The sequence below is a fragment of the Haplochromis burtoni genome, unplaced genomic scaffold (assembly GCF_018398535.1).
Source record: "Haplochromis burtoni strain Fernald_Lab_line unplaced genomic scaffold, NCSU_Asbu1 Contig_72, whole genome shotgun sequence".
Classification (NCBI taxonomy): Eukaryota; Metazoa; Chordata; class Actinopteri; order Cichliformes; family Cichlidae; genus Haplochromis; species Haplochromis burtoni.
This window is the reverse complement of record NW_024582433.1, coordinates 1,649,810-1,665,805: the sequence shown is the minus strand read 5'-3', so window position 1 is coordinate 1,665,805 and position 15,996 is coordinate 1,649,810. Positions and strand designations below refer to the sequence as shown.

General features: G+C 40.8%; 1 protein-coding gene across 3 annotated transcripts in view; it reads right to left on the bottom strand.

Annotated features, from left to right (window-relative positions):
- The window catches only part of rgs3a (regulator of G protein signaling 3a), a 120,918-nt gene that overhangs the window by 92,846 nt on the left and 12,076 nt on the right, over window positions 1-15,996 (bottom strand). Inside the window, exon 2 of one of the 3 annotated variants that reach the window (XM_042221711.1) lies at window positions 10,806-10,873. In XM_042221711.1, coding sequence (XP_042077645.1) covers window positions 10,806-10,820 — 15 coding nt within the window. In that variant the 5' untranslated portion in view covers window positions 10,821-10,873. Of the gene's footprint in view, window positions 1-383; window positions 1,185-10,805; window positions 11,182-15,996 lie in introns of those variants that run through there. The other 2 variants (XM_042221710.1, XM_042221709.1) reach the window with 2 other exon arrangements.

Below are 15,996 nucleotides of genomic sequence, written 5' to 3'. Positions count from 1 at the left end.
CCCACCCTCACACCACCATACCGCCTGCATTTGCTCGCAGGCAGTTATTCTTCTGCTGGCATGTAGCTGGAAGTGCATTTTCTTTTTTTATCAGCGTGCAAACAAGGATGTTTCCACTTCAATATTTTATATTCTGCTTCTGTGTTAGAAAGATCAAAAACTATCTACGCTGCTGGAGTGCTATAATTCTGGGAACTTTATTCATCTGTTGCAGATAAATTATGAAAGCGCTGTTCCAAGATCAGAACTATTAAAACTGTTAACTCGTGTTTCACTCGCACACACAGGTTGCAACCGTGCAGCTAAAGCACTCCCCATTCCCACTCCCTCTTCCACCACCGCCTTCCCTTTCTCTCACTTCTGTAACTTGAACTCAGACACACCTGAGGCAGCCTACATCCGATGCACAGGTGACACAGCCCGTGGATGGTGTGTATTACACCACCTCCTCTTCCTCCTCCCTCTCCTGTGTTCAAGTCCGCAGCCAATACACACACACTACGACGGTGACTCTCCACCTGGCCAGCACTCCTGCAGCCCGAGTATCGCCAAAGTTTCCTTTGTGCCGCTGAGCTTGTTCTCCTGGGGCTTTGCTCCGATGGCTGGGTGGACTTTAGGGTGTTATGGATCATCTTGGTGGTGACAGCTGCCCAGGCAGAGGCTGTAGGGAATTTAGTATTGAAGTGTGCCCAGGTGACAGTCCAGTTGAGGTGGCTTTAGGTGGCAAGAGTGTCCCTCACCTTGCTGGGTAACAAACAGGAATCTGTGGAAGAGAAATGCTCCTTGGATACTTCGGGCGTTCACGCTGCACCAGCTTTGCCGTAAATGAGTCTCAGTTTCCCCGTCCTCTTTGCAAAAACACTGCCACTGACCTCCAAACTCAAAATGTATTATTATTCTGACTCCAGTCATCTGTGCAGAATCATCTTTTTTTGCCTCTCTTTGTACCTACAATTTCATGCCAACCTCAGCTTCATGTGTTTGACTTCCCTTTCTCACTCAAAACCTTCCTCTTTTCATCTTTCTTCTTTCTTCTTCCATCTGTTGTATCCTGCACTACGCGGCCCAGCTCCTCGCCCTGTGGCCTGAACAGCAGAAGTTGCAGCAGTGCCTGAGATCAGCTGTGTGAGTGTGTGACGGCGTCATGTAGGCGAGACTAGCGCTGGCTCAGCCCGCTCAGGCCACACTGTAGCTCCTGGCAGGGGCGCTCATGGGAACTCTTCAACAGCAGAAGAATAGGAGGAAGTGCCTCCCACCGCCACCCCCCTCCGCACACATACACACATGCACTTATGCATACCTCGCCACCCTGCTGCTTGAACAGCTTTGTGTGTCTGCCCCCGATAAGGCCAGTTTGTTTCCTGAGTCGACACTGTGAGGTTGTGAAAGGTGCTATAGAGCTGTCCCTTGTAAATACTGTATATACTCTGCAGTGACTAATGCAGGCAGCGCGAGTGAGACATGTATGAATAAGACCGTGAAAGGCAGGACTTTTAATAGGCCGGGCCTGAGCCTGCAGTTGTCGCAGAGTTAAACTCGGACCACATGTGGACTGTAAACGGAAACGTGTCTGATTGCTCTCCACTTTTGCGTGTTACCAATTTTAATGACCTCATTTCCCGGCAAAACACACAAAATACAACGACAGCACTGTTGTTTAGGGACAAGCTTCACTCTCGCGCCTCAATCAAACTTCGCACCTCATCGGACTCTTTCCACCGTACTTTTTTTTCCCCATACTCCCCAACCTCCGTCCAGACATTCTGCTTGTTTGTTATGTTTTCGACTTCCACATTTCCTCTGCTTTTCCTTTCAGTCGCTCCCCACTCGGCTCCAAGCACACGGTACGGAAATTCGCAGGTCTGAGAATTCCGAACAATCTCCCCTCCTGCTCCAGCTATCCAAGCTTTGCTTCTGTTTTTGTTTTAAATATCTGTATATCTGAGAGAGAGGTGGTCAGCTGCAAAATAACAACAAAAAACGCCTGAATAGCAGCGGAGGGAAAAAACCTGTTAAATCACGACTGCGACAAAGGCTGTCTAACCCTTTACAGCCCCTTTAATTCCCAGCTTGCTGCTTTTTCTTTTTAATCGTCTGAATATCTGGCTCGAGGAAAGAAACACGGACAGAAAACGAGCGGGGTGAAAGAGGAGTGCTGCTGCATTAGTCTGTACAGTGTTAATAAAGTGGCAGAAAAGGCCATTGTTTTAAGATCCCTTCATGCCAATAGTGATGGCAGCTTTTCCCTGTTTGCCTTTTGAAAAGGGCGAGGGTTACCCGTCAAGCACACAAAAACACTTTCTCTTTCTTTCACGCTGCGCTGTTCACCTCTAAATAGGCAGAAGGACGGATTAGAGGGACAGAAGAAAAGGAGAGAAGAAAGCCGGTCTTAGCGAGAAGAGTGAAAGAAAAGTTTGAAAAGCTTGTCTCGGAGCCAGACAAGGCCAATCTGTTTTTTTTAGTAGTGTGGGATCTCTCTCCCTCCTTCTGCCTCTCTCTTTCTGACCTGAATAAACAGCTATCAAAGGAAGAGACGTCTTCTGAGCCAGTGAACACACGATGGGTCTAAGACCGAGTTCAAGGTCACAGCTCGAGTTGCATTTAAAATTCAAACAGTGGAAGTTTGGCATGCAGAGTCATAGGTGCAACTATAGTTACAACATTTTGAGGGTGACACTGTGCATAATATGAGAGATAAAGAGCAAGTCAACCCTGAATGCAGCAGTCCAATGAACTTCAAATTGTTTATTTACTGTATGTTTAGGGGAGAAACTACACAGGAACAAGGTAAAAACTTTCAAGTAGCTAGTGCAGATGCCATCATGAAACTTCCCCAGCAGCTTATTTACATTATGACAATGCATTTTTTTTTAAATAAAGCACATACAGTATATTTATGCAGTAAATGTGCAGTGCATTATGGATGTTTTCTTTCCACTAGTCTGAAAACCAGATCTCAAAACTAACAAACACATGTTTTTCTCTGCAGTGCACCACCTTAAATCGATCAGTTACTCACATCATCTGTTTGAACTGTAAAGTCAAAGAACAAGTAGCGAATTGCAGATATATATGTCTCACACGTTTAAGTGATGGGACTACATGAAATCTAAGGGGATCAGCAAAGTGATCACAGTTCTTACTTTTAATGTCACTACACTTGAATTGAAATGGAAGACTGCTCTGCTCATCAGAAGCAATTTTAGGGGTTGAGGCACAGACAGTTTGCTCTTCCCCCTGAAACATAGCAGGACAGGGTTGCTTCTTTCAGATTAACAAAAGTTGGAAAGTATAGGAAAGAACAACGATAAGCTTTTGTACGCTCAGCACCTTGCGGAGAAGAGAGGAAGGTTAAGAGCAGCCAAGTCCCAAAATACTCACAAAAGAATATTTCCTGGCAATGAATCCAGCCATTCTTCTTTTCTTTTTTTCAAAGACACAATCCAAAAGAAGAAAAAAATAAACTCTTTCTCATCTATTCAGCTCACCTCACCCTTCCTGTCCATCCTTTGCAACAGACAAAAGTGTCAGACCCATTTGCACAGAGACGGTTTAAAAGCTAATGGTAGCTGACAAGCAAATTGATGTGAGGGGACATGTTGTCCAGGGCTCAACTATTGTTAATATTCATGAACTGTGCTCACTGTCATTGCCATGAGCCGATAGCCTTTTTTTTAAAAACCAGTAAACATAACTGGTAAATGCTGACATGGCATCTCTGTTTCATGTCAAGTCTTAAATCTGTGCTTCAGATGATCATTTTTAGAAAGTGAGAAAACAAAGAAAACTCTAGAAAGTTTGAGTTTGCAGCAGCTGCTTCACAGATCCAGCATTATAAGTCCAATCATGAACTCTACAACCTACAACCCAGGCTTAGCTCAGCACTGAGATTGTTCTCATCAAGATCACTAACAAATTCCTCAGTGCAAAAGATGCTGGCCTTTTCAACCCATCCACTGCCTTTGATATTGTATGCTGCAGTGTTCTGCTCACCCACTTTACCCAATGCATGTTTGTGGCACTGCCCTCTCCTGGTTCCAATCATACCTCTCAAAGGAAAGCAGTTAATTACTATCAGTAAGCCCCACTAGCTTCTCTGTCCCAAGGCGTTCTCCACTGCTCAGATCAACACATCAATCTGAATGCCTCCACCTCCACAACACCTCTTGTCTCTGGGTTTCATTTTCTAATCCTCTTGCTAAAAACGCTCAAGCATGCATTTCTCTTTCCACCCCTGAACTTCTGTAATAAAGTGCTGTTTCCTACTGAGTTCTTGAGAGGCACATGTCTATCACACTCCTCTACAAGACTCTCCACCTCACCTGCAAGCCCTTCTACCGTCTTGTGCCTCAGCATCGCTCTTGCCTCCTAACCCTCCTATCCTCAGACACAGGAGAGGTGCCCGTTTCTCTCCACAGACTGCAGCCTGTGAGAGACAAAGCCTTCTGTAGCCACACTCCAAAACTCTGCAAACTAACATCCAAAACATGAAATCCTGGACAATTTAAGACGTTACTCAAACCCCACCTTGCATCCTCAGTGGGTTTTGTTCTAGCTCATTAGGCTTGATTATTTTCCTGTGGTTTTTTTTTCCACAAACCAGCACATTTGTTTCTAATGTGCTGGTTTGTGTTTTATATAACAGCTTTTACTCTACATTATTGTCAGTAAGTGCCCACAAAATCTTGAAAGGCATCTTTATAAAGGAACCATTACATTTATTATGTGACCATTATTATTATGGTGGCAGTCCTTGCTTTCTAACAAGTTATAGTTTAATTTTACTTCAGTACAATCTGACAGGTAAACTAATCCCTCACCCTAAATTGGTAACTCAAAATGTCAGATTTCAAAAGATCAATTGCTTTAGTTTTCCATTTAAGGCATTGCAAGAGAATTTTCTGATTTTGTTTTTAAGAGGACATCAACATTTTCTCTAAATATCACACAAATCAAATGCTGCAGTCACCACAACATGCCCTTCTTATGATTATTAATCCTAAATGCCAACAACACTTTCTTAAAAAGCAGCACCAGCATTTCGGAATAAATTACAGGGACATTCGGCTCGCACACTGCAACACACATTACGAAACACAGTTTATCTTCCAAACATGTTAACTAACTTAATTTATTAATTAACTAAATGCACAAGAACCACAATACGTGAGAAGAAGTTATGAAAGCGTATTCAGTGGATGGAAAATAGCCATGTGCTTTTTCATTGCTGTGGTACATTCCTTTGTGTATATCAAGTATTATCTTCACCAACATCTCTATCAACATTGCCAAAGCCTTTTAATGAGTCCTGTGTGAATCGCTGAAGGTATTCATGTGCAAGGCCATTACCAAACACTGAAAAATGTTTGAGTTGGTGAAGAGAAGGCAGTTAATGATACCACAGACCTCTTTGTTTAGTAGGGGACAGGGGCGAAAGAGAGGAGAAGGATGCAGAGGAGGATACCACAGTGAGGGAGGAAATTAGCGGTGGTCTGGAACGGAGCAGGGACATGGCAACAGAAAGAGAGTACAAAAAAAATAAAAAAGGAGAAACTCTAAAAGGGTTTTCCATTCTCCCCTAATTTAGTCTTTGAATGTGCTTTCCCCCCTCCCTTAAGTCTCCCCTGAGACTGTCCCACACAAACCGCACAATCATATGTTACTCTGATTCACCCGGAGATAAAGAGGAAGAGGGAAAACAAGAATGAAGGAGGGAGGAGATGAGAAGGGAAGACGAAAGGACCTTTTACACATGCAGATGCCACAATGCCCTCAATGACCTTAAAAGCGACTCTTCCAGCAGTGTAGGAAATGTAATGTATTTGTAAGTTTTGTTTGCATATGTGGAAAACATGAAGATATAGAGAAGTACTTTTTAACCTAAACGATAGAAGGAAAGCATGTGAAAGGTGAAACTAAAGTTACCTCCTCTGTCTAATCCTGTGCAATCACTCTGATTCTCTACATAAGCGCCATATGACCACTGCTTTTCACAAAGCTGGCATCCCAGAGTGTTTCTAAAGCAACACGGATACATTTTAAGTGTCATACTGATCTGCTGAATAGGTCTGAGGGGCTTTGTCCACTAAAGCATTTTTTGCCAAGTGAAAACGCCAGACGTTCTTCTGAAAACATCCAGCTGGGAGCGCTTGAGAGCGCTTTAGGGGGACAGCGTTTTTTGTGGGGGTGGGGATTCAGCTTAGCGCTTTAGTTGCCACGAAACGGAATATTCACAAAAGTAATGTGAAGCAAGTACCTGACTCCAGCTGACTGTTGGTTAACTCATAGATCCCGGATCAACAAAACGTGACTCCAAGAACTGTTTCCCTCTGAGCAAGGTGTTCATTTGGGGATGTCAGGTAAAGGCAGGGCGACCGTAAAAGTCCTCCAGTGTTTTTAAGTAGCCAGTGAGATATTAGTCCCGCACCTTCTCTACTGTGGCCTGATGGCTAAGTAAATAACAACTGAGCGTTTTACCCAAAGTTTAATTTGTGGCAAACTGAAAAAGCGTCCAGTTTGGAAGACGACGCTGTGGAATTTAGGGTCCTGTAAAAAAACACAGGCCTCAGCCATTGCAAAGTGCGGTGGGGGGAGAATTTGTTGGACGCAGCCTCAAACTGTTATTGATTATTTTTTATTCACTCCATGCAGTTTCTTGATACCATGAAGATCAACCAATAGGAGTCCACTTTTACCTGATGTAGTTTAATAAAGCTCAGAGAAATTAACTTTATAAAATGATTTGGTCTAAAAGATTGATTGTGGTTTGAGAAACTGTCTTAACAAGCACAGGGGGAACTTCCACTCAGGATATTCAGGGTGTCTGGAAAGTGGAAAAACATCCCACTTTTATGCCAAGTGTAGGGTTTAAAATCTGCATATTAACATGTAAAATCAGATTTTTGTTAGCAGCACATGGTTTCTGGTTGGGCTTTCAGTACAACTGGTCAATTGCACTTAAGCAGGCTTACAGGTTGTATGCAGACAAACAGTGTGTTTATAGAGCAAATGATGGAATGTATTTTGGGCCAGGGTTGAATGATAGCTTAGCTTTCTTCTTTTTTATCTGCATCCACACAATGACCCCTACAGAAAACCAGAAGTCTTGGCCTTTGAGTCGAAGCCAACGGCAGCTAAAGACAGAAGCAGACTCAAGTGAAAAATCTGAGATAAGATCAGGTGGACAAACAAAACAACAAAATCTTGAATTTCAACTTGTCACGATCCTGGGTCTTATGACCCAGTGTTTTGAGTTTTAGTTCTTTTGATGTTTATAGTGTATGTTTAAGCTTATTAGGTTTCCTATGTTCATTTGCTTATTAGCTCCCCCTTGTGTTTTCAACCCCTGTGAAGTCTCCCTTGCCCTTCGTGTGTTTCATGTCTGTTGTCTTATGTTGTCATGTCTGCCTCTCATGTTTCCTGTTTTATTTTGAAGAGATCTCGTGTTTTTATATTATGGATTATGTTTTGAGTCCTTTGTTGTACTGTTTCTTGTTTCCCTAGATTTCAGTTATGGTTATCATAGGTTTAGTTCTTTGGCTTTGTAATATGGCTTCCCTGTGTTCAATGTTGTGTCTACTGTGACCTCTTTGTACCATGTTTCTGGTCCCTGTAGTCTGTCTTCTCAGTTGCTGTTAAGTTTGCGTGTTTAGAGTTCAGTCAGTGTGTTTCCTGTTTTACTTTGAAGGTCCATGTCTCATGTGAGTGTTTCTAGTTTTGCTTCCCTTGTCTCGTCCAGCCTGATTACTCCTAGCTGTGCTCTCCTTCTGTGTCTCATTCCCTCGTTATCCCTCTGTGTATTTAAGCCCTGTGTTTCTCTTTGTCAGTGTTGTAGTCTCCCTCATGCTGTGTGTGATTCTCCCTGTGGCTTCTGGTGTGCATTTTAATTGGCTTTTCCCAGTTTAGTTTGGTATTGCTTGTGTTCTATTTTCCAGCAATAAAGCTGTGCTTTTGAGTTCAAGTTCTGTCCCTGTGAGTTTGCGTTTGGGTCCAATCCCTGCCTGCCACATAGCCGAAACATGACACAACTTAACAGTTTGTTTACTTTGTCCAACCACAAATTAACACTGACATTTATTAATCTTGACCAATCCTCCCTAAACCACGAACAAGCACTTTTTATTGTAGCCGAACAAAATAACTCATCTAACAATCGAAAATTGTTTAACGCAAATCAGTGTTTCCCTAAAACTAACCTGCCTGCCTACTTAATTATTTACCGCAATCAATGAGTCATAAAAGTAATTAATACTATTTCTCATTCATTCCCCTGCCAAAATAGTCACTATTAATTGTTTTATTTTTTCAAAGTTTGTCTGCTAAACAGTCGGTGACCAGCTAAGGACTTTCTTTCTTACAATAGGCTTCTGAGCCTCGTATGCATGTTTTGTTACTCTACTACTTAGACTGAGGTACTGTGGGGTTTTCTGATGACATGCAGCGTATTGTACATTTGTACTAAAAAACTGATAATATCCGTTCTTCAGTCTTGTTTTTTTTTTTTGTTTTGTTTTTTTGTTTTGTTTTTCGTGTAATCTGCTCCATACATTGGAGGGGGAAAAAATACAAGTAACTATCTCGAACAGCACCTGTTTTACCATTACAGGATGCATTCTGGAAGATGCTTGTAGCAAAGCAATTTTATGTCTTATTTATTTGCTGCATAATTGCTGTAATTTGGGATAAAACAACACCAGCACCATCTCTGATGTGACACAGGACGGTCAAATGAGTCACAGCATAAACGAAGAGCCAACCAGGGGCTTCCACTGGCAGCAGTAAAGTAAGATTATTTATATATTTATTTTTAAATATAATAACCACTTTTCACATTTATTGAGCAAATTTTAAAAGCAGACTTTTTGGGGGGGGTCAGCATTGATTCATCAGAGATCTTAATTTTAATCTATAAGCTAATGTAAAAATTACACACTGGATGCAGTGTAAACCAGTTTTAACATGATAAATATGTTCCATTGCTTTCTGACATTGTGAGGATAAAAAATAAGCTTATTGTAATGGACTGTGATAGACATTGTTTGATCAAGATGCCTTTCAGAAAATGGACGGATGGAAACTTAACTTGTATTCAAAAAGCTCTTAGGTTTCAGTTTCTTAGGAGCAGAGTTCTTTGGGTGGCCGTGTGTCGGTGCTAGCTTAGGGTGTCCATTAACCACACGGTTGGAGGTTTAATACCTTGGCTGTCCATGTGTGAAAGTACCCATGGGCAAGACACTGAATGCTTCTAGTGGTAACCAAGATGCTTGTTGTGTAGCTCTACCACCAATCATGCATGTGAATGAGTAACTGAGGAACTTTTTACACATAGTTAGGTTTGCAGAATTTAACTAAGGATTAAAACTGTAGCACTAAAAAGTGCTACATACAGTTAAGTGCCGACAGGTGTATTATTTTTCTTTGACAAACACCTGATAATGAGAGTTGCATTATCTGACAGCAGCTTTAAAGCACAGACAGAAATGCATGCATATGCCATGTCTTAATGACACTGATGTAATGATAGCTTAAATAAAAGCATCCCTTCTAGTAGCTACAATGTTAGTAACTCTTTTGTGCTATCTTGCTCAGGTCAAGGAGCATGTAGCATAGGTTGCAGCCAAGCAGTGAAAATATTCATTCAAAAAAGTTCCCAGTAGAGCTGGCAAGAGACCAGGAACATCTTACATTATTATACCTCCCTACTGAAGGTTACCATTGGACAGTGCAAAGAAGCTTCTGCCAAAACCACATGCTACATGCAAAACCATCAGGGAGGCAGCTCATGGAGCACAAGGCCAAGAACAAAGCAGTTAGCGTTCCAAATAGGGTAAAAACAGGAAATACTCAATAGATTGAAAATGCCATTTGTGTGTCCCTTAGGAGTCCCAACTGTGCTTTAATCAAATAAACCCCTCAGGTCTTAGCGTGTAGGTTTTTCTTTTCATGTTGCTTTTCTTCTTCCTTGTTGCCACTTCAAATGGATAAAAGCATCCTCACTCCCTCTCCAGCAACTTTGAGGACGCTTGAACTCATTCATTTTTAATACTACTTGGCAAGAATGTGGAAATAGAGAAAACTAACTACAAAAAAAAGATGTAGAACTGGAAATGCACAACGTGAAGGTCAAGAGAGGCAATGTAGAAAGGATTTGTGCTCTCCAAGAACAGTTAAGAAAAAGTGACTTCTCATCTGACTGCACGATTCCTTCTTTTGCCTTTGTAATGACAAACAATCGCACCGCTCCACAAGTGAGTCACATGGAAGCGAGCCTTTTGACAAACATTGTCTTTCAAGAAATGACATCTCGCTTCACTCACCCCTCAAAGCTTAAGCGAATGATTCAATTAGTTGCTATGGTTTCTCAGAATGTGCAACGTGGAATTTCATGCAGTAAATTTCCCTTACTGCAGGCATGTTTATGCATGATGACTTCAGTGGATGTGGTGTAATGTCACGGGTCAACTACTTTGTGTACATTTAACAGGCCTATCCGTTTATTGCACACAGACGTGGAAAGCCAGTAAATAAAAGCACACAAGGACACACGCAGCTGCTGAAAACGAAGGACCACAAAAGTTGTGCACCTGTATGGAGAAACTTCCAACATAAAGTGACAGCTACGGCATCATTAAACATGTATATGGACACACATGTACATGCACTGCAAATGCTATTAAAGTTCTAGAGTGTTTCTGATGCAGTTCACTCACACCCAAACACAGAGCAGAAACAAATGTAAGCACAAGTAAGCTTTACACACACACACACACACAAAAAAAAAGTGAGAAAGGTTTTATCACACTTACTGTTAAGCATTGCATATTCTCAGGCCGATTGGTCTCAGGGGCAGCACCATGGTTTGACAGCACAGCCTCTGAAATGTAGACAAAGGAATCACGGGCTGAGACAGTGCCTTTGGAGCACATTTCTCCCTGTGCCAATGCAAAATGCCCCGCTGGATGTACAAAAATAAAGTCCTCAAACAGTTCTGAGAGTCCATAAAAGTCGCTCACATAGATAACAAGCAATTATGGCAACAGTTGTCTGGAGCAGCCTTTGCTGGGCTGGGAAACTTCAGAGCGCACATAAAAGGCAAAAGAAAAAAAAAAGAGAGCAGAAGAAGAAGAAGACAGGGCAGCCGCGAGAAGGAAAATCCCGTAAGATGCGAGGATCCAACAAACTGCCCAAGAGAGGAATGGAAGTGAGAACAAGTGAGAGGGAGGGAAGAATAGAGGGAGGGAAGGAGGGAGGGGTGAAGAAGAGAAAAGCAACTCCTCTCTCACTCTATTATCCGTCTGTCACAGGGCTCCTGGGAAGTTGCTATGGTTACAGGGACTCACGCCTCAGTGTCCTTTTAACTATAGCTCATAAAGGCAGCATTCAGCTTTAGGCCATGATGCAGATCTCCCTCACTCGCTCTGTCTTTTTCTCTTTCTGTCTGTGCTTTTACTTCCGTTTACATCTCTCGCTTAATATGTACACCTTTCCTCACTCTCTTTCTTTGCCTCCCAAACTTCAGACAGAGCCACCCATTCGTCACCCTCCAACCACTACCAACATCCCTTTGTTTGATGTGTCAATCCCCCTCCCCTTACCCCTCTCTTTATACTCTTGAGTCACACCCCTACCTCTCGCACCGTAGGAGAGGCGCGATCCTGTCTCAGACTGAAATTTTCAAAGTTTCAGCAAGCTCAGTCTAAACAGTCCCAGCGTAAATCAAAGAAAATAGCTGGGTAACCACTGATTTGCATTTTCTCCCCACTTACACATTTCACTCTTGCTATTGTGGCATATTAGTAACTAAGCAAAGGTTTGTGTCACCCCTAAATGTTTTCCTATAAAATGGGAAATAGATGCAGTAAATTGTTGAAATATGTAACATACATGGAAGTGCAGTATGTAACGCAAAAACAAAGTTTGTACAATTCTGACGAGTATGAAAGTCAATATTCTGTATGATCACCTTTATTCTTTAACACAGTCTGAACACTTTTAGTCAAGCTAAGCAGTCTTCAGGAATAGTTCTCCAGGATTCTCTGAGGACAATCAAAGCGCTTCTGTGGATTCTGGGTGCCTTTTGTTATGTTCTTTGTCATGATGATCTCACACTACTTCAATAACGTTGCAGATCTGGGGAGGCCAATCCACAACTGACATTTTCATTGTGTATTTTTCTTTCCAGGTATGCTTTTAATGCATTGTAGTGATTGTAGTCTCCAATCAGAGACTTTCCACTTCTTAATGGCATTGCACAGTGGAGCAAAATTTGACTGTACTTCTCTGCATTCATAATTCAGTTAATTTTGATGAGATGACCAACACCACTGGCTGAAATCGACCTCCAAACCATGACAGAGCCTCAACTGTTATAAAGGTGTATTATCAAGACAAAAATGTTGAATGCTACTATAGAGTGGGGTTTTTTTTAAGTCCACCCGCTACTTCTTCTTTTCAGACACACTGCACATTATCCCAACATATGCAACTAATTTTTAATATTAAAATATGAAAAATTCTGCTCTTTGGGAATCACCTTGTTGATGCAAAAATACTGTCTTATGCTGTCAGACTGTGTCATCTGTGGCATTTTTCACAGATTCAACAAAAGAAATGGTGCATGAAAACACAATTTAGTAGTTTAGTTCCTTTTTATGCTTGAATGGTTCATATGTCAGTGTTAGGTGGCTTAACAAAAAAACATTCCTCTAAAAATGGTTTGGTATAAAGACTGGAATGATAATGACTGAACTTCAGAAAACCAAGAGAACTGTAGCTTAAGACCACATTAAAAATTATCAGGAAATCTGCCTCCTTGGAAGCAAAATATAAAGTAATGAGAGGTGTCTAGGAATTTTTGCATGGTACTGTATTATTTATCTGTCATACAGGGTTATGAGTGAAACATTATTTTTCTTTTTTGACTTCATTTCATTTGTTTTTTGGGGGTAGGGGTTGTTTGTTTGTTTTTTAATGAAAGGTACCTTTATTATACATGCATGAAAAACAAAATTAAGCACTTCTCAACATTCTGGACACAGTTTCCTGTGTAACCCTGTTGTAGTTTTTAAGTAAATCTATTAGCTGTGAGTCTGAAAGTTCCTGGGGTCTGGCAAAAAAGAGGGGCTAACCTGGCTGGCTTTAAGCCCAGAAGAGAAGCCTTTTGTCTGGGTAAGACATAAGTAGCACAGGCCATATGAGGGTAGAGGCATGCGGCAGCTAGCAGTGAGAAATATCCAACATGATTGAAGGGAAAGAAAGTGGTGCAATGCCACATGGAAACAGTGGACAGTGGGAAAAGTACACACTAGACAAATTCAAGAAAATGTGGGGAAAGGTAGCAGAAGGGAGAAGTTGAATATTTGAGAAAGACAGGCAATGACAAGAGGGGGAAAAAACAGAAAGAAACAGAAGGCAAGAGTGAAAAAAGAAAAAAGAGAATTCAAAAGGTGCTGGCAGTGCATCGCCGTTGAGTCAGCCAGTGTCAGATCTGCCAGAACACTGAAGCCTTTGACTTTGCTTAAGTCCCTCATTGCAACACTCAATCACTTGACATCCAGGCCCTTTTTATTCACCTGCTGTCACCCACAAACAAACACTTGATGAAGAGAGCAGAAAGGCCAAGAAAAGAGGCGAATGTCTCCACTTCACTTTGGAAGTATCTCGAGATCAACTCAAGCAGCAGCAAACACTGTGTAAAATGCATTCATTAGCACAGCTAACTGACAACAGAATAGGAGTAGCAAAAGTATGTTTTAAAGATATTTAAACACACATCAGGTTTTGTGAGCAGCAGGTTATGATTTTTGCTCACTATTCAAGATGTTTAAGTCTGATATCCTGAATAACTTTGTGGGAAATTTGATATGGTGAGTTTATGGACTAAATAAAAACAGTTATGTTCAATGCATATTTTTAAGGGTGTAATCATCTTTCAATATCAAATAGCTGAAAACAAATAATAAAACGTAAAATACATTTTTTTGAAAAAGCACACCATTGGAAAAAAAATGATTTAAAGTTAATTTGAGCTGAAATAATCATTGGTAAATAAAAACAAAAACAAAATCAGTTTTTGAATTTCACTAAAATAAAGAGCGATTTTTTTTAAAGGTAACATAAATTATGGTTTAATTGAAAACAGTACAATTAAAGCTCTACTCGTTTACAAAAACAAATCGAGGGAGTGTAATATATTCTGTAATTGTATTAGTTTAAAAACATCAATTTCAAGATGATTTTGACATTTCCGCCATAATACATTTGAAGGAAATATTGTGTATGTTGAGATTAGGCTAATCTCAGATTTTAAAAAAATTATCTAAATAAATGAAGGAGTTTAAATGCAGTCAGGATTATTTAAATGTTACTGACTTTGTAATCTTCTAAAATAAAAATGATCATTTTAGATGTGAGAATTGACAGTATTCCAACTCTCACTTTTATTGTTGTCAAAACCGATTTTATATACACACTGCTTGATGTAGGAAGTGACTTTTGCCATGGCTGAACAAAGGTTTCAATTTATTGAACAACTAGAGTGGAATGTTTTAAAGCTGGGATCAGTGAACAAGCAGCCCTTATTCTGTGCTTGTCGTTATCTACACAACAAAGATTGGAGAGTAAAATTAATTTGCACGCGCGCACACGCACGCACACACGCACACGCACGCACACACACACACACGCACACACAAACACCAGAGGTCTTTATAATGCAGTATGATTTACGTTTGATAGGATACCTTCTGGTACATAAAGCTGCACAGCTGTCGGGGAATGACAGTCTCAGTGATTCAAGATTCAAACATTTCTTAAGCGTGATGACATCAAGATGACCTCTACCACAGTCTGTGTAAAAAAAAAAAAAAAACGAAACAAATCCCTCAGGCAGAGATGTTGTTTGTAGGTTAGATGAAATGTGCATGTCTGTCTGAGTAATGCTGCTTTAGTTTACCCAGTTTTGGGTTTTGTATTTTGCATTTGTTGTACAAACAGGATATTTTGGGTTTAAACTGGATGTCACTTCAATCTGAGTTTATGGGTGGTTCTGGTAAATAGTTGTGTGACTCACCACAGAGCTGAATGCAGTGTGGTGCTCAAGGGAGTCTTTATTGGTCAGTGGACAAATTGATTCTCAAGGAAAGACAAGACATAAAGAGGTAGGGCAGCAAAAGTTGGATCCGGCTTAGTTTTTCCGTATTATATAAATAACAGTATTATAGTTGCTGTCATAATTATTGTGTTGGGTAAACATATATAACATATCCATGATGCATATCTGTCTAACTACTTGACTGCATGCTGTTCTGTCGTCCTGTCATTGGTGTTTAACTGAAAGCACTTTCTGTGTCATTATTTCATCCATCCTTTCATCAGTCTACGTATAATTGCCACCAGACCTTTTCCAGGACATAAGTAACATCCAAGCAGCAAGCTCCAGGGCTTAAAAATTAAGCTAATGTGAAAGTGTATTCAAATTAGTCCCATTAGACTTTGTTAAAATGCCAAGCTTTACATCAGAAATAAACAAAAACAGCCTGGCACAACGTTTAGTATCTGTAACTAGTTTCCTACTTTTTAACCGTAAAAAGCTGTGAATTATTTCTATGACTTACTCACTTAAATTGTATTAAAGCTTAAAGTTATACATTATTAGGGTACCACATGTCACTTCGAGCGACAGGTGGGTGTTAACACAGGCAGCTGTACTGTTCGGTCAACTGAACTGGACTCAAGCATGTTTGTACTTTTCTATTTTGTGCTCCTTCCTCCTGATGTTGCTGTCCACTGGGATTGCCACATCTATTACAACTGCAGGCTTCTGCTCCATGTCAACAAGCACTATGTCTGTTTGGTTTGCCAGCAGCTGCTGGTCTGTCTGGAACTTTAAGTCCCACAGGACCTTAGCACTGTTGTTTTAAACGACCTTCAGTGGTGTCTCCCATTGGGAGTTGGGTACTTCTATGTTGTTCCTATACACTATCTCAGACAGGATAT